This window comes from Perca flavescens, chromosome 6, assembly GCF_004354835.1.
Source record: "Perca flavescens isolate YP-PL-M2 chromosome 6, PFLA_1.0, whole genome shotgun sequence".
Lineage (NCBI taxonomy): Eukaryota > Metazoa > Chordata > Actinopteri > Perciformes > Percidae > Perca > Perca flavescens.
This window is the reverse complement of record NC_041336.1, coordinates 22,512,207-22,536,171: the sequence shown is the minus strand read 5'-3', so window position 1 is coordinate 22,536,171 and position 23,965 is coordinate 22,512,207. Positions and strand designations below refer to the sequence as shown.

Here is a 23,965-nt window from a genome sequence, read left to right as displayed (position 1 = left end):
GGGCCACTTCAGAGCATATTAACATCTAGGAGAGAAGGGGACCCCAAACCGGACCCTGGGGGACCTCAGTAGTGAGGCTACAGGGTTCAGACACACATTCATAAGTGCGTTCCTTGAGGTATGATTTGAACAGAGAGAGTGCAGAACCTGAGACACCCAGTTACTGTAAGTTGATAGAAGTATACTTAATGTATACAAATGTGTGTGTAAATAAATGTATACATTTGGATAATGACGCTTTAGCACCTTTACTTTTAGTAAGGTTTTGAATGTAGGATTTTTACTTGTAACTTTACATTGTGGTATTACTAACATTGTGGTACTATTTTACTGAAGTCAAGGATCTGAGTACTTTTCCCCACCACTACTAAATACATGTTGTTGTTGTTGTTGTTGTTTTTTAATCTTATGTCATGCTTTAACATTATGCATAACTCTTTGTATTATTTTGTATTCATGCTTTCTGTCACGCGTTCAGGCCCCACGTTCGACTGAATGTGTCTTTTGTTTAGGTTTTCTAGGTTGTTAATGACAGAATAAACCAAACCAAGATAAATACCAGCCAGTAGTTTTTCACCAGTGATGTAATGTAACTAAATACATTCACTCAAGTACAATTTTGATGTACTCTCCTTAAGAATTTTCCTTTTCTGCTACTTTATACTTCTATTGCATTACATTTCAAATTGTAGCCTACTTTTTACTCCACTCCTTTTATTTGACAGCTTTGGGTACTCTGCAGATTGATTACCTTTTTTTTTTTTTAAATCATTATACAATATAATACATTAAAATGCTGCTTATATGTTAATGTGTCAGTAATAATAATAGGCCTAATTAGCCTACAGCATAATATCACAGATAATGGTCAGTCTGCTCCACGATGAGTAGGTTACTTTTTTTAATGCTTCAAGCACTTTTTGCTGATAATACTAACACACATTTGCTTATGTAAGAGTATTTTACATAGTGGTATTGCTATACTTTACTGAAGTAAAGGATCTGAGTGTTGTTTTACCTATTGTTCTGATATTAAAGCATTAGATAATCTATGATTACAGAATTAGTTACACAATCTTTGATAAAGGGTTCCTAGAAAGTAAAACAGGATATATAGGCCTAGAACAATGAAGTCACATAGGGTTGGCTGCTACACACAGCCAACCCTATGGTAAAAATGGCCTCACCGAGAGTTAAAATAAGAAGTTAAGACGAGTAGCCTATTACACCATATGTCATCATAGGATAGTAAAATTATCACTATTTGTAGGGACGGACGACGAACAAACCTCCCCCCCACTCAGTAGTTTACCTTGACTGCCCATATTTGGCTCGGGCGGGGTGTAGCTCTCGCGGGGAGCCAGTCAGCGCTTGTTCACGACGTTGAGTAAAGGAAGTGAGTCACGCTGACGGTAATGTTACGTCTCTGTTGCAGCACCACCGAGAACTGAACAGAGAACAAGGAAGCAACATGTGCTGACCATAATAACTCCAACACATCAGCACAGACAGCCACGAGACAAGAGACAAGGAGACAAGGACACTCACCAACTGTTGGGTATTCACAGACTGGACAGTTTTTCTCGTGAGTAGCCTTACAACTAGTCTGTCTGTGTGTGTGTTTTAACTTTTGTGTCGTCTTTAATTGGGAAATGTAGCTATTTTGATGTGAATGTAATATTTAAAGCACACTTAGGCCTATTGGTTCAATTGTCGCTGTCGTGTTTGTTACGTTGTTACACTTTTCTCGACGGTTATCATATTAAGTCTTTCATGCTTCGTTCGGTGTATTTTTATTGATTCCTTTTTGTTTTGACTGATTTATTACGCGGGTGAAAACTTTTTCTAAATACCCTATTTACCACTTCAAAGAAGAACTTTTTAAACTTGCATGCTACATACTACTTAATTCACCATGTTAAGTTAGGGTAACTCGATAATTCAGCATCACATCCGTTTGCTTGTAACTCTAATTCCACTGGGGGGTTTCCGCGCTGTCAGAAACCCCAAATGCGTTATTTCCAGCTTGTAGCATGAGACTTCCTTTTATCACAGCAGAAAAAGAAAAAGACTAGAATAAACTAGCTGTCGTTTGATCTTTTCTTTTTTTCTGGTTGTAATTGACATCCATGCAGCCACACACACACACACACACACACACACACACACACACGTTCCCTCGTTGGTTCAGAGTTGTGCCGTTACTGCTCTGTTGTGTCTCCTTTGTTTCACGCAGACGCTGTCGTTTCGTTGTCACTCAAAGTGAATATCGACGAGACCACAATAGAATGTGATAGTCTATATCTTCACCTTTTAACTGTCCATCACATTTGCAAACTTTGCTTCAGACCTGTTTAAACTGATTGTGATGTGACAGGCTGTTTGGCCTAGTATGGGAAACGCATGTGAAGTTATGGTAGCCTATGCTAAACACACACTGAGCACAACACTGAGCTGTTGAGTGACACACAAGATTAACGATCCAGCCTGTCCTCCCTCAAACATTAAAATCGGACGTTTGTAGCTATGCAGTATTAGCCGCAGGGGCCAATTCTGCAAATGGGTCAAGTTGTTCTTCACACATACAATCAAAATAGTATCAGCAGAGTCTGTGATAATGGCAGCGGGTCACTGTTCAGTAACCAGACACACAGTAAACATGGTGTGCAGATTGATAAGCCTGCTCTGCTTGCTATGGCTCATTGAACTTGATCCAAAACAGTTAGCACACATAGGTGAAGTAATCAGAGAAGACAAACACTATCAGTGATGTGAATGTCATTAAGTTCCTCTAGTATCTAGAAACGGGCATCTTTCATTTTGTATGACTTGTGCAGTGCTCATTCAAAATGTGCCTGATGGAAACAAGCGATTGGTTAGCCTCCTGTATTGCTGCTTGCAGCTTTCTCCACACCCATTGTACCCCAAAATAACTTACAGAAGGCCCCCAAAGCACTTAATATGCAACCCAACTGTATACTACTGACTTACTGTTAGTGGTGGGAATCACCAGAGGGCCCATGACACGATATTATCACGATGCGAATTGCAAAAAATCTGATAGATAAATGCACCAAAATATGATGCATTATTATTCATCAAAACTTATTCATCAAACTATCCAGCATTAAATTAGAGTTGAAAGCTCCACCTTTAACAGATGGTAGCTAAATGTAAGTACATTGTGCTGACAATGCCTCTCTTGTCACCTGAAGTAAACAATTAATTGCAGGACTTGTACTGTGCAGTGTCAATAGTTTATACTAGTAATAATGAATAGTTTTACTTCAGGAAAAAAAAAGATTTGAGTACTTCTTTACCACTGTGAATACCAACATCCACAGTTAAATAATAATAATAATTTATAAATCCCGCAAGGGACATTACATTTTTTACACTCTGTTACCACAGGCCTGAAAAACACACACATGCTCAGGACCAGATTATATTATTAAAATTTGGATCTGAAAGGATTAGTCGATTACTTGATTACATGATTAACAAAAATGTATTCAGCTACAATTTTAAAAACGCTTAAATAGCATTGCTCAAATACGAATATTACTGTATTTCTTGGTCCTCTATGGTAGTAAACAAAATATCTGGTATGTTTACTGTTTGGACAAAACAAGCTGCTTGAATATGTCAAAGTTGGGATCATGAAGTTGTGATGGCTATTTTTTTTTACTATTTTGTAACCTTTTATAGACAAGATGATTCATATTCAATGCCAACTTTTTAAGGTTTAATATCTTCGAAACCTTCAAACACTTTGAGACATCTACTAAGCAACGTCAGCTCTAACACCTTATCTGTTTTATATTCCTGTGGCCTCTTTAACACAACATTAGAAGAAATTCAAGTACAAGGCTGCTTTAACATTCTTCACTGTTGCTGTATAAATCTAAAACCTGAAAACCTACCAGAACAAAACCTGTGTATGTGTGTGTGTCATAAAAAGTGAATTCCTGCTGGTCAGCATGTTGCAAGATATACTGTATAACCTTTTTGCTGGTGGAATGAACATATTTTAGTTGCTGAATGATGGAAAACAAAACAGAGTTATTTAAATGAGGAAGCTGCAACAAAAACAGCCTGAATAATACATGCTATTTGACCCTTTTTACCTCACAGACTAATAAGTGACTGGACCATGTAAAAGATTCGAACATCTATAATAAGATAATGGCAAAACATATTTGTTATGGACTTAAAGTTACTACTATTTTTGCTTGTTGTGTCACAGACTCATCACTGCTCTTAAGTGGAGGCTGTGGTTAGGTCTACCAGGGCAAATAACAATTTCCTCTCACAACATATTATACAGGCTGAAGCAACAGTGGTGTGTTTCAAGCCACAATAACAAATGACTGTCAGCACCTCAAAGTTCAAGGCACAACTTTCATTTCGGGGACATCAGCAGGATGTTCGCACGCTGAGCCAGTTCGATGCAAAGTTTGAATTGCCTTGGCCTTTTTATAGAACACACTCTTCTCTTTGGTCAGGCTGACATTGTCACCAAACCCAAACAGACATGCTATCAGAGGATAAACAGCACAGTGAGCTCATTGGATTTGCATTTCAAAAAATACTTACACTAGTTTGCATCTTCTTTGCCTTTATACAAACTCTAGCCTTTTGTTGGCACAGAGCAATGTCTGTAGCTGTAAAATGCCAGGCACTGTTTTACACACGCTTAACACAGAGCTTCCCTGAAAGTAATACAAAAAAGGCTTAGGGGTAACTGCACAGGGAAGTGCTGTTATCACAGCAACTGAAGTTCCTGCTCCCCCACATCTCATTGAAGGGAAGTCACAGTCTGTTACCAAAAACTCAAATCCTTCAACTTCTTTGCACTTTGATTTGCAAAAACAGTGATTACCTAGCCTCATACTCATGCATGCAGAAACTACAAGGTGACTGATGTTGGTGATCTTAAATAATTTCTTTTGTTTCTACAGTCACCATGAAAAGAGAGGTGGAGGCTGGAGTCAGCTTCCTCAAACGCCTGGCTGTGGCACATGGCAAGCTCAGTGAAGCCAAGGCAGAATCTTTTTCTGAGAAGCTACAGAAACTTTTATGCGACAGATATGATGAACACTGGTACCCTGACTGCCCCAGCAAAGGCCAGGCATACAGGTAATTACTGATATTAAACTCACAACTGTCAATAATTCTATGATCTTTACAGAGGTCTGTCTGTCTGTCTGTCTGTCTGTCTGTCTGTCTGTCTGTCTGTCTGTCTGTCTGTCTGTCTGTCTGTCTGTCAGTCAGTCAACCCTGACATAGGAAGAGATCCTCATAAGAAAACCATGAATCCTTAACGCTGAATCCTTCACAGATGTATCCGGATAAATAGCGGAGTACTTTGTGATGAAGTAATTCTGAAGGCATGTGAGGAGAGTGAGCTCACACCCAGTGAACTAGGCCTTCCGCGTGAGCTCACACTGTGGATCGACCCACTGGAGGTGTGTGCAAGGTGAGTCACTGGCCTGAGGGTGACACAGACACACTTCAACAGCAGCGAAGCATTTCTCAGTCTAGCCAAGAGCTATGAGCAAGTTGTCGTCATGATGCATTCTGTGAAATGATGTATAACATGTGGGAAGTAAGAATGTGTGAGTTAAAATAATGTGCTCCCTTCTTCACAGGTCTGCAGAGAACGGTAGGCCCTTCACAATAGCCTGTTTCGAAGAGGAAGGTGTGGACGAAAAACAGACAGACTCCTCAGTGGACTCAATAAATCTGGACACGTCAGATTACCACTCTGCTACCTCTTCGGATTGTGGTTCCACTGCGTCGAGCGACACAGAGGAGGAGGCAAAAGATGGCGAGATGGAAGGAGAGCGCGGAAATGAAGAGAAGGAGGTCGTCAAGAAGGAAGAGGCAGAAGGCAACACCTACACGGTAGCAATGATGCCCAGGATTCGCAAGCGACACGGAGAAGGACCAAATAAAGTAAAATACGTCAGAAATATGGTAATTTCTTTCTCTTGTTTAGCACCATCTGTTGGTATCTCACAATTGAGGGATAAGGCTGGTGATATTCTATATTTTTCTCACTGTCAAGAGACATCCAACGAAAAAAGACCAAATCAAGCCATAGAGCTTCGTTGTTGTCCAAAAGCTATTGAAATCACCACAGCGCTGTATAATTAAGTTGGTTTTGGACAGATTGTTTTATACACAACTACAATAAATTGACAACCTCGTGCTGAAGCATACAACATATCATTACAATCCTAAAATGTTCTGAAATTTTGTTTATTAGTCATATGAGCTGCTGCTGCTCAAAGTCATTTCCATGTGAGGTAGTTTCAGAATTGCATGTTCTCAAAGGGAAAGTACCATGGATTCCTCACATATGGACAAAGTGTGTTTAACACCCATGCTGGAAACTCTCCACCATCCCTTCTAATGTCTTGTACTCCTTCCAATCCGTAGCTCCCTGCCAGCCTCCAGTACTTCTACCACCCTGCACCAGTTTGGCCTCAGTACAAGAAGGGCGCTCCTATGTTTCTTAACACAGTATGCGCGCCTCCGCCAACTCCACCTCAGCAAGTATTTGGCTACTATATCTTGCCGCAGCCGTCTCCGCAGTTTATTCTGCCTCATGCCACTCTGCAGCCGTGGGGAGCTGTGAAGGGTTAGACCGTCCAGGATGTGTGGGATGAAGGTGGATGGAGCGTTATAAGCTCGTTCAACTGAGCCATGTCGTGTCAGTTCTTGGAGTTCAGCTAAACTTGGGCCAAAAAAAGAACTTTCTTTAACTGTATAGCTCAAAGTTATTCCTTTTACAGCCTGTAATGATTCCTTTTTGCTTTTCATTTCTGGTGACTTGTAATTGATGGCTTATACTCGGCACAGAGATGCCACTGAACTTGAAAGAAAACTGTTTTCTTTTTTAAAATCTATCAAGTCTAAACTAAAGTTTTTTTTAACGTATTGTACACGTTAAGAATGACTTCAATCATTGGGTGCTTGGACTAACTCAGGAACTCTCAGCAATATCCTAATAGCAAATAATAGTTTTTTTCAGGTGATACTTCTGTTATAATGTCAATTTCTTCACCAAATAATGTCCACAGTGTTTAGGTCTCAATTAATTAATGCACACACATTAATGTGATTCAGGGGTTTATTCTACTGTAGCTAGGGTGACAATATATGTATATTAAGAAGAATATTTTTACTAAACTGCTCGTAAATAATACAGAACTTGAATAGACTGCACACTTTCTCATTGTTTTTTTTGTTGTAATTTATTTGGCCACCAGTGGATGGCACTCAACTCATAGCACATGGAATTGTATATTTTTGTATAAACAGTGGCTGCTGTATTTTGCAAATCTAACTTCACCCAACGCAAACATGATTTTCAATAGATTATTACATTACATGTCATTTAGCTGACGCTTTCATCCAAAGCGACTTACAATTGCTATACATCAGAAGTTGCACGCCTCTGGAGCAACTATAGGTTAAGTGTCTTGCTCAGGAACACATTGGTTGATGTATCGCAGTGGGAATCAAACCCGGATCTCCCGCACCAAAGGCATGTGTCATATCCACTGCGACATCACCACTCACTAGCTTAAACTATGTGCTGTCACAATGTACATGCTCAGGTGTAGCTGTATTATGGCCTGCTCAAAGCTCTGTGTTTTTAAAGTTTTTATTGTAGATAGTTTTCCTTTCCATGAAAATCTGCTAAATCCTGAATACACGTTTCACTCACTGATTGTTATGTACTGTGATTATTTTTTATTACAATGATATTTATTTACAACCTTGAAGCTCATCTGTATGCTTAAGCATTGTTTTGCTTTCACCTTTTGCATTAGCCATTTACCTTCTAATTGCAGCAGATTAAATCAACTCATACCTGAAATTATAAATTGTGATTTTTCTTTTTTTTTTGTGTGTGTGCTGATTTCTGTAGTCAACACTTTTCAGTGTAGTGTTTGGCTCTGTAGCTATACAGTGTGTTTTCTCTCATGAAAATATGTTAACAGTCTGAACACTCTACTTACTGTCACTCAGAGCTGTGAGGGTCATCATTACCATCAGCACAAGCAGCAGGATGCTGCAGCGGAAGGACTCCTGTGTGCTGGATGTGTCATTATAGCCCAAGGTCATGACGCTGTTCCTCTTTAAACAGGTCTAGTTAGAAAAAAGTCTCACTTTTTTTTGCCTTGTGGAGGTTTTGCAGACAGACAATGAAAGGACATCTTGCAACTCAAAATAGCCTGTTAGAATATAGACATACTGAAGAATAGCCTACAGCTGGATAAGATGGCAATTTGATCAAAGAGAAAATGGCAACAGTTAAACATCTGGGACAGGACTTGAAAGTACTCCAATAAATAGTAAAGTATATTTACAAGTACTATATTTAGTAATATATTTAGTAGGTGTATATATATATATATATATATATATATATATATATATATATATATATTATATATATATCCCTTGTGTTGATTTTTGTTTTATATCAGAAATTATGGGACGTAGAAATAAGGGCTGAAAATGTGTAGAAGAAAAATTTAACAATTTAAGACGTTGGAAAAAGCAAAAACAGCGTCCTTACCGCAGCGTCCTAGGGTTCGGGTCCGACCTTTGGCCCTTTGCTACATGTCTTCCCCTTCTCTCTCCCTACTGTCCTGTCTACAACAGCCCTATCCATTAAAGACTAAAATGCCCAAAACATGTTAAACAAAGGCTTAGAGAAAAATACCTGAAACATCCTAGAATGAATGCTGAATTGTACAGGCTAAGACAGTTATGACTCATTTCCAATGATGGTGAACCTTGACTATGTTTGGGATGGACCACCACAAGTCAAAAGACGAAGGTACTCAACCACGAGATGTCACTCTACAGCTGTTGAGGAACTTGTGCTTCCCGTTGTTGCAGTACGTTACCAATAAAAAACAAAAAACATGTAGTCTATGAGGTTCCTTGCATTCTATTTTTTTTATGGCGTTTTCTTATTTTTGTTCAGGAAAAGAAATCCGATAATAGTGTTGTCTTTTTATTGTAACATGTTTTTCCACCAAATTGCAAATGATCTGATTATCCAAATCGAAAGAAAAATAATGTAAATGAACATCTTGTTTAGTGACCATGTAGCTTCTCTTCTGAGCGCATCGTGCACAAGCCGAGTACACACACCCAGCACACAAAGAATGAATTTGGGGCAGACTGACGCACGCTCTTTAAATAATAACGCATGCAAATAAGAGTACATCGGTCACAGCAGTGTGTAAATGGCATCAGTGCGCGTAACCACGCCGCGTAAATTGGTAGGAGTGTTAAGGTGAGGGTGTGTTAGAGGCCAAGTGTTTTGGGAAACCCGCTACTTCAATGAGCGACAAACGAGAGAAGGGCCTGGTACACAGTGCGCCTATCGGACTATGCCTTCCCCAACTCGGGAGGAAAGCAAAGGGGAGACCGGACAGGCAGAGCACGGAGCAACGGACAGCGGCGACAGGGAGAGAGGGACAGGCGGCCGTCTCGTGTGCGCTCTGGAGATGGAGATGACAAACCGCAGCCTGCACGGCGACTCCAAAGTGGATTGTGTAAACTGCGATGGCTTGATCAACCGAAACGGCGGGGACTCGGCAGAAGTGTCCGTACCGCTGTCACTTCCCGGGAAGCGGACAGCTCACACGGAGGGAGACGACCTCTACAGACTGCGAAACAGAAAGTTTTTATTAGAGGATAAAAAGCGCCTTTGCGCGTTGGCTTTGGGGACTGCTCTGCTCGGGATACTGCTCACGATTATCCACGCCGAGATATGTCCCTTCGTTTACAAACCGGTAGGTTTAAGAAATAACCCAAACTAATGTCTTGACTTCAACATGTAAGAATTGACTGTATAACTAATTAAAATGATTAGTTTGGAAACGTTTGAAATGTGACACTTTGGTTTTATTGGGACTCGACCTTAAAGCTACAGCCTTACAGAATGTTCCACTGCAGTTCTTCTTATGATGCCTTCTGCTAATAAACGCCAATCTCACAAATCAAAGATAGAGATAGTTTTGCGCACATTGCAGAGGGTTTAATTCATGGCATCCATCTGCATTTACATCTTCAAAGTTAGAACATTTAGACAACATTACCTTAATGGAGGCTACTCGGTGTTGTCAGCTGGTCGAGACACCTTGGTGTAGGGCCTTGAGCTCATCGAAAACTGATACAATATTGAACAAAATCATCATCGTCTTGCTTTTAGCATCTTGCAGTAGAAGTAAAGCTGGTTAACAATAGCTCTGCTGCTGTGTGGCTGCATCTCAACTCTTCTTCAACTCCTTGTGTCGCAGATTCAACTGCTCAAAATAGTTTACAACTTAGACTATAATAAAACTGACACAAACAAATTAATAGATTTATCTTAAACCATGTTATCTTTTATTCATGACATATTTCAATAACCAGATACAGTAAATGGGATAGAAAAAACTCCATTACACAACTGGCTCTATTTGTTGTCATAACAACTTCCTTGATTAGCAGACAGCCCAAGCCCCATGGAGAACAACAGCAAAACCCTGCACCTGGGCTTTGAACCCCCCTGACCTACTGATTAGTTAGTCCATTTCCAGACACACTGTTTGGTAACACAGCCTCATGACATTAACATGCAGATCTCAGTGGATAACAATGCCAGGCCACGAAATCAACAAATTATTAACTCCCCCTGACTTCACGGCAGTTCCACATGTGGAAAAAAGTTCTCATGCACACCGCAAAAAAAAAAATCAGACCACCTCCATGCTGTGCAGTCAGTGATTGATTACAGTGTCAAAGAGCCCCCACATTTCTAACTCACATCAGCTAATCTTTTGAGAAACCTATGGAAATACGGTCTGACCTTAAACGTTCAGAGCAACTCTCTGAACCCGGAGAAGCATGGTCGTGAAATTAACGGTGCTGGCACGAATATGACAATACCATTCCAGTTTACAAATACGAACCAAGAACAGGTGTTGTCTGTCCATTCCTAACAACAAGCATCAGTTTCTGTACCATGGAAATGCTGATGCACTGGAAAAGTGTTCTTCACTGAAGTTAAAACATATTTTGGAGAGGCTGCATTGCTGATTTAACCATAGCTTGTATAACTGTTTTGAGCATTTTTCTTTTAACTTTATGTGATGACCAAGTCATTAGTGTGAGCTGTTACATCTTCCTCCTCTGTGAACGGATAGATCACAGATTAAAGGTCTGTCTTAACAAAATGCAACATCTTTGCAGTGGCCGGTAGCGCACTCCACTATTATAGTTTATTATTATTTAAAGCCATTTTTAAGTACACTGCAGGATATTTTGGAGCTGGCTAACTTGTAGGCCTATCAAATGCCAGTCTACAAAGTTATATTTTAAGCGTACCTTTTCATGGTTATGCACAAAAAACAGGGCTATTTATGGAACGTTTTTCCACATTTCACCTTTTCCCCTACAGCGAGATTGCTCACAGTACTTCAGGCTATCTTTCCACATCATTTAGTGTATAATTAGTGTTTGCATGGCAAGTCTAAAAGTCTCTCTGTCTTGAGTTTGGCTGTGGCACTTGGCACTTTGACCTGGTGCAACCTTGCGTCCCTCTGCAAAGCTTTGACAACTTTTGGAGGAATTATTTTACAACCCAAAACAATCAACCAACAATATCCACATATTGAGCATGAAAAGCGGAGCGTGATGTCTATTTAAAAAAATATTCTTTGATGTTTGAACAGGGGCTTAAGTGGATGACTTTGATGAATTCTGCAGGTTTGCAGTCCAAAAGTTAAGCATGTTGTGGCAAAAACAAAATTCAACCTAAAAAATATCTAACATCTGAGGCTGCAAATAATTATTTTCATGCTATATGCTCTCACATATAACTTACTGTTTAACCACTTCTCTGAGAACTGATACAATAATACAACATACACAATGACAACAAACATAGAGGCTGCAATCTTTGTAATACTTCCTAGATATGTTCTCCTTTGCTGTGGAAATCTTACTAAACGTCACAATGTTTGTATAATATACAAACATGTTGTCATGGTTAATGTTGCTGGCAGCTCAACATGTTTTGTTTTGTATGAATTGCTTGCATTGCTTATTTCTGGTTCTGCGCTTCACTAACCTTACCTTTTTCAGTTTTATACCCTATGTTCAGCTACTTTATGCCTGCTTTCTCCTGTTATGATTGTTTTGCTGTTGGCCAGGGCCACGGGTGGAATGAAGTGCTGATGTACAATGGACGACAATTTCCTTGCGTGCTAGTTACAGTATGACTCATTATGTTTTTTAATTTTTACACCTATACAATGTAAATGTATTATGGCTGTACTTATGCCACTGCAATGATTCAAACGATTGATTCAGCAAACAAAGAAACATCTTTTTTTTTTTATTTATCATTTGACAGTTTGTTAAAACAATAAACTCAAAAATAATATAATGGAAATGTAACATTGGATCACACAGGCATCACAATAAAGTTATAGCTACAACCTCAGAGCACATAGACATACAGCAATGTAGTCATATTTCTCGTTAAAATAGAAAGTCTTTAACTTTAATGTGAAGCTGTTTCCAGTGCCCACATTTTCTGTATAATGTCAGGGTCATAAGTTAACTTGTTTTTCTGACAGTATGCTGCAATATGGCCAAAGTGGACTCCCCCCCACACTGAAACCTGGCTCCCATGTATGGCCCACATGCAAATAGGTAAACTTACCACAAACCAGTGGACCCTAGGAAGACTAACTGTGCTTTATGCTCACCCCAAAACCAGCATGCTGTGTATTAGCCACATTTGGCACATTTGAAAACCGCCTCGTCACATATGGGCCAGCTATGGTCCATATAAAACAAGCCAAAACTCACACAAAAGCTATTGCCATAGCTGGAAGTGAGCTGTGACTACCAGATAACATACGCATTGCCCACATGTGTGTTACCTGTATTGTTTCGCTGGTCATCCATAACCAGAGAGAAGGAAGTATTGAAATGAGCTGCTGTGGTGAGTTGTGGTTATAAAAACCTGTTGACTATTGGGTCATGAACCACTGTCCTCCTTCAATAAATCACTGTAATATTACTGTAGGGCACCAGTTCTCAAGTCCAGATAGTTTTCTGGGGCTGGGGCTGATGAGATGCACAGACAAAATGAACACCAGCAGTGCTAAGAGACCCATGAACCAGGAGGGAAAAGTGCAGTGAAGTGGTATCCTATTCACCAGTAATCTGCCGTTTTTTGTTCATCTCTGACAGTTAATCAGCTACTACACCTGTCCTCTATAGTGTTTACTATCCTGCTGATTGTTAAATAATCAGTCCCATGATTTCACTCATCAGTACACATCCAACCAAGAAATTGTCAACATTGTCTGATGCAGTGTTTGACTGGGTCACTCTTGCTGGAAAATTAACAAAATGTCTATGTGTATACTGTAGGTTATCTTTTTTTTCTCCCAGCAGTGATAATGTTGTACCAATAATCATAGGATTTGTCAACAGGTAACCTCGCAGGGAAATCTCCTTGTGCAGTTTTTGGTTGGCATTAACTAAACCTGCAAATGTTTTACCTGCAGTGATGTCTCCTTTTCTATGACTGTCCCACTAGGATATTATTTGTAAGCCTATTCTTACGTTTATTACAGGATATGTGTAGTTCCATGAGTGACCTTCGGCACAAGAATCCACATGAAAGCTAACAAAACCACACTGACTAACAAACCAAACTAGAAAACCTAAGTCAGCTGTATGTAGTATTTCTTTGGCAAGTATTTATTTATTACAGTCCACACAAACCAGGCCACCTTTTTTTGCACTGGATTCAGTGTTGTATTTGTAATTTTCTTTTCCTATGCCTTGGGTGGCCTGTCCTGGTGACGGTGGCTCGGTGTCTTTCCAAGATGAGAAACAATCTGTGTGTGTTAAGGTTAACCCAGATTAGGTTCACCGGGCTTGAAATGACTTTTTCCAACATGAAAACGTTACAAAAAATATTTTAGAACCTCGGCAAGAAACATGTTGTTGAACTCTCTGTTATAGAATGTGGTCAAATGTTGAGCTTTTGTGGGGTCTCCTAATTAGCCCTCAACGAAATACAGACGTGATGTGGAATGGATGCTACGGGAGAAACTGTGGAAAACGGCGTACCTTGCCAACGGACGTCACACCATACCACCTACATGCTCAAGTTTCCTCAAGTTTGAAAGTTTGTAATTATCTTTTTAACTGTAAACCACGTTAAACTGCATTTCCCGTTAAAAACTTCCATTGCCGTTGCGTCAGTTGCGCTGAGACGCATGAATGAAGGATAGGTGCTCTTTAACCTGCTGAGACAAAGGTGCATGGCAGAAGCATCTGCTAAGTTCTTAATTAATCTGTGTCTCCAGCTTTCAGTTCCCTGGAATGGAAAGTATTTAATAACAAGCGCATTCCACTTCCATTAGGCCTGAGTAAATTTCTAATGAAGCTCCATTTGGAAAGACACAAATTACAGAGTAGCCAGCAGTTATATTATCCTTTTAAATTAGTTCAGAATCATATTTTATGGAAAGGAAAGCAAACAGAGCACCACCATTGTGAAAAGCACAATCAAAGTTCAGATGAAGTACATTTTCTTACTGAAGAGTAAACTTTTCATACATGTATCTTAACATGCATGTAATGAATCCTAGATGTATACCATTTAATCCTCCATAGGTCTGCAACTAACTATTGTTTTCATTATTGATTACTCTGTCAATTATTTGTTCAATGAAGTGATTGAACAAAAAAAGCATGACCAGCAGACCAAAACCCAGATATATATAAATATATCAAAAGGGGCAAATTCTTACATTGGGGAAGCTGAAAATGATTATTATTATCGACTGTTGGATCAACTGTTTCAGAACTACAATGTAGTTTGGAAATTTGACTGGAACCTGAACCAATTCATTCTGAAATAAAGGTACACACTAAAGTCAATTGACTGAAATCAGCACTGTTCACTACTAAAGTGACCTGCATATAATGCTTGGGACAGCACAAATGTTCTTGGGTGGGAAGCTGGTGAGGGATCAAGTCCTTCTTGCAGTCTAGCATCTCCAATTTTTTGGTCTGTCCACAGTGTCTCTGGGAAGATAGCTGATCCAAATTTTGAGAAAGAGTAATAAAACACTTGATTTTCTCATCATGGCCAATTTTCTTAACCACTGGTTTATTAGTACACAGCTCTAAGGGTACATATTGAAATAAAATAAATATCAGGGGAAATGAGTTTTATACTGTTTTCTATTGTCATTTTTGCTTCTTTGAAACAATGCATAAAAACAGAAATACAGAAAACTCTGTAATATGGCCTGCAGTGAACAATGTCACTTTTATGTACTTTAATGTGAACTTTTATTTCAATATTTGTCTTTAAAGGTAATCTGAACCTCTCCTTATATGATATAATTAGCATTTGTACTTGATTTGAATACTTTGGTCCTCTTTCCACCGCTGTCATTACCACAGTGGGCAAAATAAATGGTGTGGTTCAGTTCAGGAACTATTCCATAAATCATGATAATGGAGAACATAAATGGAAAGAAATCCAATCTTTATGCCTTATCTAAATTGTCTCCATTTCCTTCCCAGGGCTCAAACATTGCCTTATTCATCAACTGTTCCATCAGCCTGTCCACTGGGTGTCTCCTGATCCTCATCATAGCTTTCCATTATAAGGACATTAGGGTGAGTTTGCCTTTTTGTTTTTAACAGTTTGGACACCTTCATTGTGATGTGGTGTGTGCCCGAGTAAGAGCCTTGGCGTGTGCCTTGTTGATCTTCAGGGCTCCACTTGCCAAATTTTGTGCATTACTTTTTTTTACCAGTAAATGTTCGTTCCAAATTAACTTGGTAAGAATGATACTTTACTCGAGATACTTGAGAGCAATCGTTTTATAAGGAGCTCTCGGTTCACTGATGGAAGTCTCAACACTGTGTTATCTGTATTATATTTGCTGTGTGCAAAAAAAAAAAAAAAACCTGGACGAAAACCTCAGCCCACACAGACATGCACAATGTTGCAGCTGCACTGTTTTTCCAATCCACATGGCTCGCTGCCTTTGTGTGTGAATTCAATATACATAAAGGGATGTGGTTGAAATTAAACAGAGTAAACAATCTTTCATGTTCCCTCATGCACACTCACAGCAAATGCAGAAAGGTTTTGTTCAGGCTGCTGGGTTTACTCTCACCTACAATGTTTTAAATTTGGTTGCAAGTCATGTGTGTCTGATACAAGTGGGATCCATGCAAGTGCAGAGAAGAGATAAGGAGGTGCAGGCTAAGGGTGGAGACTAACACAAGCAGTGTTCAGTGATGCCTGATGTAAATCTTGGGTGTCAGAGGTGACAAAATAAGTCGAGCCAAAAACATCAAGCTGCTTCAAATGAGTGGAGCAAGGAGAGGAAAAAGTAGACCTGCTTAATTTCTAACTTTTTTTGAACAAACTGAGGCACAGTGAAGCTATATATTGAGAACACATTCTCATGTTCTCACATATGAACCACTCATGTCAGCACTTTCAAAACATGACGTACTGTAGTTAACTGTGTATTTGCATGTTTTTAGCCTCAGATGCAAAACACACATACACACAAATATGCATATCCTAGCATGCCCAATACAAAGTAATAATACGTTTCTGTGTGTCCTAGTAAAAACCTTTGATTTGAGGTTTTCATGAAATCTGTTTACTCCAAGGTTGAGCCTAATGAAACAGTTGTATCATAAAGACACCAACAGGTGCAACAAAACAGGCGGCTTTGGGCAGCACTGTAATAACAATGTTGTCAACTAGTATTATAAGAAAATAAGAGGTCAGAGAATATCAAGTGTTTTCTATGTAAGTTTCAAGAGAGAATATAATGACTTTCACACATTAACATCAAAATGTGACTGTATTTCTATTGGTTTCCATCAGCAGTTAATCATTTTCTCCTCTCTCTGTCTTTCCTGTCCTCCTCCATCTTTCAGCTGTTTATCATTGACCACAACCAGGTGGACTGGCGTATTGCCATGACCAGCCACAGGGTTCTCGTGATCACTCTGGAGCTGTTGGTCTGTGTCATCCATCCTGTTGGCACATACTGGGAGGTGGGATTCCATGCCAACTCCTCTTCCTCAGCTCCGCTCTGTGTTTCCAACCACCACCGTGAGGCCCTGATGGATGTGGAGCTGCTCTTATCAGTGCTGATGTTCCTCCGCTTGTACTTGGTGCACAGAGCCATCCTGCTGCACAGCAAAGTGCTGCTGAGTGCCTCCTACAGGAGCATCGGCTCGCTCAACAACATCAACTTCACCTTCCGCTTTGTTCTCAAGATACTAATGAACAAATACCCGGCACGCACGCTGCTGGTCTTCATCCTCTTCTTCTGGCTCACTGCGTCCTGGATGCTTACTCTGTGTGAGAGGTAAGAGAGGGGAAGAGAACTGTACTCTAATATGACGTATGTTCTCTTTGCATACTAAGCATTATAATAAGTACATAATATCTTTACAAATAAGGGGCACATAAGCACTTGCACCAGCGTTGAAGATTGTCTGTTCATATTATGAGGGACATCCATCAAAAATAGGAATAGGAAGTCTTTAAGGAACAGTCTACCCTGAAATTTACTGTAATCCATAAACTTATATAATTTGCAGCAGTTAAGTAAAAGAAAAAGATATTGAAGAAGATTGACGCCGCTCTCATTTCTGTACACTAACTATGAAGCTACAGCCAGCAGATGTTTAGCTTAGCTCGGCATAAAGACTGAAAGCAGGCATAAACAGCTAGCATAGCTCTGTCTGAAGTCAAGGGAAGGCAAAAATGACCACATGGTGGTTGTATGGGTGGTTATGTGTGGTTGTGGTTTTTACTGCAGGAGCAGTAACTTCCCGGAGTCTTTAGAGATGCTAGGCAGATATCATTATTTATTTTCTAACTCTTGGACAGAGTCAGGCTAGCTGTTTCCACCTATTCCAGTCCCCACTTTCGCCGCAAAATATGCGGGGCTTGCATGATTTCATAATCCCCGCATTTTCGTTGCAAAAAAGTCATCGGAACGTTATGAAGTGATGTAATTACGCAACGTGAACATCATCGAAAAGCTGGGTGTTTGGGGAATCACTTTTTTTTCGCTTGTTCATTAAACCGCAGTTTATGCAAGTTCCCGCAATTTTTGCAAGTTCCCGCAATTTCATTGCATAAAATTGCATAAATATCCCACATATTCCATCGCATTTTTTAAGAAAACGTGCCGCATAATCAAGTATTTTTGCCCGCAACAATCACAAAAAAACTCTGGAAGGACTGCTATTCCCAGGCTTTGTGCTAAGCTAAGCCAACCGTCTACTGGCTGTAGCTTTATAGTTAGCGTATAAATATTAGAGCGGTATAAATCTTCTCAACTTAGTCTTAGCAAGAAAGCAAATACATGTATTTCCAAAATGTCCAACTATTCCCTTCTTTAACACAATTTTTCCAACATTCAGCATCGATATTTTTTCTCCAGAACTGTTAGCAGAACAAAAATAAAAGTAAGTTAGTATGATAAGCTCAACTTAACATTTCACCAGCCTGCAGCAGAAATGTTCCTTTGAAATATCAGAGTAGGCTATATTCCTTACTTGATTGTTGCTAGTTTTATGAGAGAGCCGTTCCTGCTCAACAAAAAATGACTGGACTCAACATGTTGAAAAAGTAACGGTGAACGAAGGGCAGTTGTTTGCTCTCCACAATAATAACTATGGTCATTAGTTTTAACATAAAAATTCTCCACGTCCTTTACAAAAGTGAATTTTAACTACACTAAGTTATTGTGGATCGAGCAAATATGTGACTGCCCAAGGCACATTTTCCAATGAATCCAAGGAAAATCAAATTAGGTGAGTAATCTAAGTTTTCAGTGTTATCTTTCATTGAGAAACTCTTGTGCCAAATAGTGAGCTTTTGATCTGAAAGAAGAGACAAAAATGTTCCGGAATGGTATTTTGTAGTATATAATACAATAAATAATGATTCACAAAGTAAACCGTAAAAACTGTGTTATGGTTTCCTTTGCTGTTACTCTCTATTATGAAGGTAACACACACGCACACGCGCACACACACACACACACACACACACACACACACACACACACACACACACACACACACACACACACACACACACACACACACACACAGCTCTGTGTGTTATCTTCCCCCAAAACTTCCAGTCCATTCAGTAATTGTTTGGTAGTTTAACATTCCTCCTCAAACCTCGATGGTCAATTTAACTTTTCTTTTCAGAATGGATGTCCAATAACTGCTTTGATAATCATCAAATTCTATGCTGTTATTCTGACAAATTGCTCTTTAACGTGATCCAACTAAATGTCAACTTTATCCTCCAAAGTCTGGCTGTTTGAACAATTTGAGGTCATTCATTCATTTGAACCCTAATGGGAGGTTTAGCCTTCAGTTTTACATGTCACAGTCTTGAGTTTGTTTTGGTTAGTCAAAAGTAATAAAAAGCGCTTATGATTGATCGCTGATAAGACCACCAAACCATTTAACATTGAACTGTTACACATCCAGGAGACAGATAAACACTCACACTGTATGACTTCTCTGTGTGGTTTCTGACAAGTGTACATTGGGCTTGTGCTTTATAATGTTTTACAAGTTTAAACTGGTACTCATTACTTCCTAAGAAGCATTTGCACTGATAACACAGTTTGATTAACAGACCACACCTTTATTAAACTTGAAAGACTCATTGTGCATATGTTTTGTTTATTGCAGTATCTAAGACATAAAGTTATAAACTGTAATCATAAAAAGGTCCCTGTAAGGGACAGTGTAATTTGTAGAGATGGTCCGATACCATTTTTTGCTTCCCGATACCAATTCCGATACCAGTGTGTCATATATTTTATTATGTTTTAACAACTGTATACTACTATCCCTGTATGGATGTGATATGATTTCTATCTCTGTTGTCTGTCTGGCTCTGGTTAAACTCTTTGTGAAACATTAACAAACACAAACAATGAATGCCACAGAACTTTCTTTTATTCTCCAGTTTGACAGTCAGTTATAACGGAAAAACAACATAAATAAACTACTTTAACGTAAATTTTCTTTAGGGTTTTATTTAGAGATGGTCCGATACCGATACCAGTATCAGGTAATGGTAACAGGTTATGTTTAGGTTATGGTTATGTACACAAGTTAAAATGGTGTTGATGATTGTTTAGATTTACCATGGGTGGGCTCATGTAAAAGTTAATTACAGTTGTGGACAGGTTAGCTCAGTTGGTAGAGCGGGCGCACATACGTGGAGGTTTGCTCCTTGACGCAGCGGCTATGGGTTTGACACCGACCTGAAGCCCTTTGCTGCATGTCATTCCCCCTCTCTCTCCCATTTCATGTCTTCATCTGTCCTGTGAAAACGAAGGCCTAAAAATGTATCCCAAAAAAAAGTTAATTACAGTTAAGTTTATGTTAGGAATGTGGCCGGGCCCATTAATACAGTCTGAATACACGTTTTGTTACGACACAGTCTCACTCCTGCTTTCTCCCTCCTGCAGACAGACCCAAGCAACGACAGGTCACATGGACACAGCTATGTGGCTCATAGCCATCACCTTCCTCACAGTGGGCTATGGGGATGTGGCACCCAACACCAGCTGTGGCAAGGCCGTGTGTCTCTTCACTGGAGTCATGGTAACTAGGTTGGGTTGCTTGTTGAGAAAGCATATTATTTAAGAGAAAATTAACATTGTGTGCTCATTTGAGATTCATTATGAAATACAGAGGTTTTAAAAACAATTTTCTGCAAATGCTAAAGATATATGCAACTGTGTGCATATTGAAGTATCTAAACCACTTTGTGTTATCTCATTTCACGTGCTTGCTTTGGCGTCTTTGGCTCTCTTATCAGAGAATGAACATTTTATTTAACACAAACGACATTTGATGCTCAGTAATATAATCACGAAAAAAATCTTATCTGTCTTTCACTTTTCTTTGCGTTTCTAACCAAACCACCTCTTATTTCTTTGCATGGAATACTAGCTGATAAGGCACAAAAACACGATGTTCTGTGCTGTTCTTCTCATTTTCATTTTATTTTGTTGTGTTGTTTCTGCACAGGATCATTTCTCCCTTTCTTTCACTTTTATTCAGTTTCTGCTCTATTCTGATCCTTTCCCTTGTCTTCTGTTCTATTTGATTCCATTTATGTCTCCCTTTTCAGTTATATTTAGTTCTAATCTGGTCTGATTTGTTCTATTTTGTTTCCTTCTGTTCCGTTCCGTATTGTTCTGCTCTCTTCTGTTCCGTACTGTTCGTATCATCCTCTCCGGTTTGTTTCATTCCCTTCCGTTTCTGTTCTGTTCCATTGCAGCAACTATTTACCTATTTAGTTTTTCCCAGTATAGGTCAGTTCACTTCTCTCCTGTGCGTTTTGCATTCTATCATTGTGCTAGAATTTCCATCTTACATATTCATGCTGCTAAATTGAGACTAGCACCCTAGCTTACATTCAAGTCACAGGTTAAAGCCAAACATGTTCAATTTGGAAAACACTTGTAGATCAGGCTGTAGGTGAACTCTGGGTATTCAGAGTAGGGGGAGACTGAGCAGCTGTATGATAACATAAGACATAAAAGACTTGGGCCTGTGTCTCTGTCTCCCGAGATCCCCAGTATTAGATAACGCCCCACACACCCAGGGAAGACACAGTTGAACAAAGGCGCACACCTAAGGATTGGCTAAATTGCAGTTTGGTCAGGCTGACATTGTTTTCAATCTGTGCTTAGGGTTCACGATTGAAATAGAGAAAGCCCATATTTGGTAAACAGCTAAACTTAACACCTCCAGCATGAGTTAAATAAGGCAGAAATCCGGAGAGTTGGGATGGCACGACGTGACACTACATTGTGGTTGAGCTTTACTGCTTAAACCTACGTCTCCTCAATCGAAATTTATAAATGCTTCTGTGTAAGTCATCAAAGTCTCCCTAACCTTTACGTATCCAGAGTCAAGCTGCCCCTGAGTTTTCCCTAACAATCACAGCCTATTCTGCACTAGTTTTCTTGGATACATTAGACCCTTTTTGCCCAGCTGCACACCCTAGTGGTGCTGACAGATCTGAATGCCTTCATTCCCTTGTGTGTGTGTGTGTGTGTGTGTGTGTGTGCATGTGTACAATTTAGATCACAGCTGTAAATGGCTTGTGTTTCTGCAAGACCTTTGTGGTACCAGGCACTCACACGAAAGGACTGAAGCAGGGAAACTTTCACCATGCAGCGGCCGCTGTGCAGTCCTCACAAATCATCTGCATGGAGTGTGATGTCATCGTTTTTTTGTGCTCACTGACTTTTCTCTTTTTTCATAGCTTGAGAAGAAATTGTAATATCTGACACATTAACGTTCAATTTTGCTTAATTGTTTATCTCATGTCATAGAATAATAAAAGGAAGAACTAAAACTATCCCCCAGAGATAGTCAAGTATATAAAACAGTCGGTTCAAATAGTAGGAGCAAATAAGAGCAAAAGGAACCTCTCAAAGTGCATTTCTTAAAGTAACAGCATAATATTGTGGTTTTATGGTCATGCAAAGGTGGAATGGATGGTCAGAGATAGAGATGGATGATTAAAACAAAGAGTTACAGTAAGGTAAGATCAACAATAAGTCACTGAGAGTGAGGAGTGGCTGTGTGTTTAAACATGCAATAGACTATGACTCACTGCCTCACCTCTGCTGCGTTAAATTCTGGTACAAGCAGGTAAGAGTCACCACCGTGATTCTGGATGTGGACGAGTCTGGTTCAGACACCTCTGTGACAGAGTGGAAAACAGTCTTTCCTCTCTTTCTCTTTCTCCATCTCCCTTGTTTTTATAAGCGTCCATCCTTATAAGGGAAAACTTTCCACCATATCCATTTTTAGGTGGTTTATTGCCTTTGGCACCACCACAACAGGAGGGTGTGCCAACCTGTGCCTGTGATTTGGAAAAAAATAAATTTCCTACTCCCATCAGGGCAGTTTTGGGAGCCAGGCACTGGGTCTCTCACACCTGTAACATGGCTGAACGCCTCTAAGCTCAGCACTTCTTCTCGACTCCAGCCATAACTTAATTTGCAGCTGTGTTCAGGGGTTGACAACGCTGTTTGCATCCCACTGCTGTGTGTGGATGGATCCAAGGACAGAGTTTGTACCTCCCAGGTTTCACAGACAGTGTAATTATAGATATTTTGTTGCACTTGGAGTGAAGGTTAAATATATCTTTTAAAACTGTGCTTTCTTATGCTCATGCTTGATCTTCCTCTCTGGTTTTCTGTCTCTCTTTATAATGCACGCTGAAAAGAGGACAGCAGGTAAATATTTTTATCATTATCTATGGTGGACATGAAATCAGTGCAGTGATTTGTCTGTGTTTCCTGTGATGTCTCTATTTGTGTGAGTATGTAGATGTAATTCGCTCTTTGGCCCTATCTGAATCCTCACCATCATTCTGTGGTTCCCTGTCCAGCAATAGCACACAGCTATTCTCGGAGGAAAGCAGCACTATAGCAGTGCCACAGAGGCCTGTTTTTAACCATTATAAACTCTCTGTGTAAATATAACTTTGATTTATTGGACAAAACCATATGAGGTATGAAGATCAACATTCAGATTTCTGAAGAAGTGTTTTCCCTTGAGGGGAATGGTGGAGCCAAAACACACAAGACCCACTTTTGAGGATTTAGACAAGTTCAGACTGCAAAAGCATCTCTTGAGTTCTGCCTTGTCGATGTCACTACAGTATCCAGGATGGGTCTCAAACGCTTACATGACTATTGAGAAGACAGGCAGATGGTAGATATATTAGTAACCATGCCAACTGTGTGTGTGTGTGTGTGTGTGTGTGTGTGTGTGTGTGTGTGTTGGGTTTTAG

At 39.6% G+C, this 23,965-nt stretch overlaps 2 protein-coding genes across 3 annotated transcripts in view; both read left to right on the top strand.

Annotated features, from left to right (window-relative positions):
* Positions 1-1,348: 1,348 nt before the first annotated feature.
* Positions 1,349-7,228, top strand: si:dkey-79d12.5 (maternal B9.15 protein). Its single transcript, XM_028579567.1, has 5 exons — positions 1,349-1,585; positions 4,962-5,139; positions 5,342-5,479; positions 5,652-5,979; positions 6,445-7,228. The coding sequence occupies exons 2-5, from the start codon at positions 4,967-4,969 to the stop codon at positions 6,649-6,651; spliced, it is 846 nt and encodes a 281-aa protein (XP_028435368.1). The 5' UTR covers positions 1,349-1,585; positions 4,962-4,966; the 3' UTR covers positions 6,652-7,228.
* Positions 7,229-9,179: 1,951 nt separating this feature from the next.
* Positions 9,180-23,965, top strand: part of kcnn4 (potassium intermediate/small conductance calcium-activated channel, subfamily N, member 4) — a 21,902-nt gene continuing 7,116 nt past the window's right edge. Inside the window, exons 1-5 of one of the 2 annotated variants that reach the window (XM_028579543.1) lie at positions 9,180-9,827; positions 15,643-15,738; positions 17,026-17,462; positions 20,613-20,748; positions 22,242-23,959. In XM_028579543.1, coding sequence (XP_028435344.1) covers positions 9,423-9,827; positions 15,643-15,738; positions 17,026-17,462; positions 20,613-20,748; positions 22,242-22,448 — 1,281 coding nt within the window. In that variant the 5' untranslated portion in view covers positions 9,180-9,422 and the 3' untranslated portion in view covers positions 22,449-23,959. Of the gene's footprint in view, positions 9,828-15,642; positions 15,739-17,025; positions 17,463-20,612; positions 20,749-22,241; positions 23,960-23,965 lie in introns of those variants that run through there. The other variant, XM_028579542.1, reaches the window with a different exon arrangement.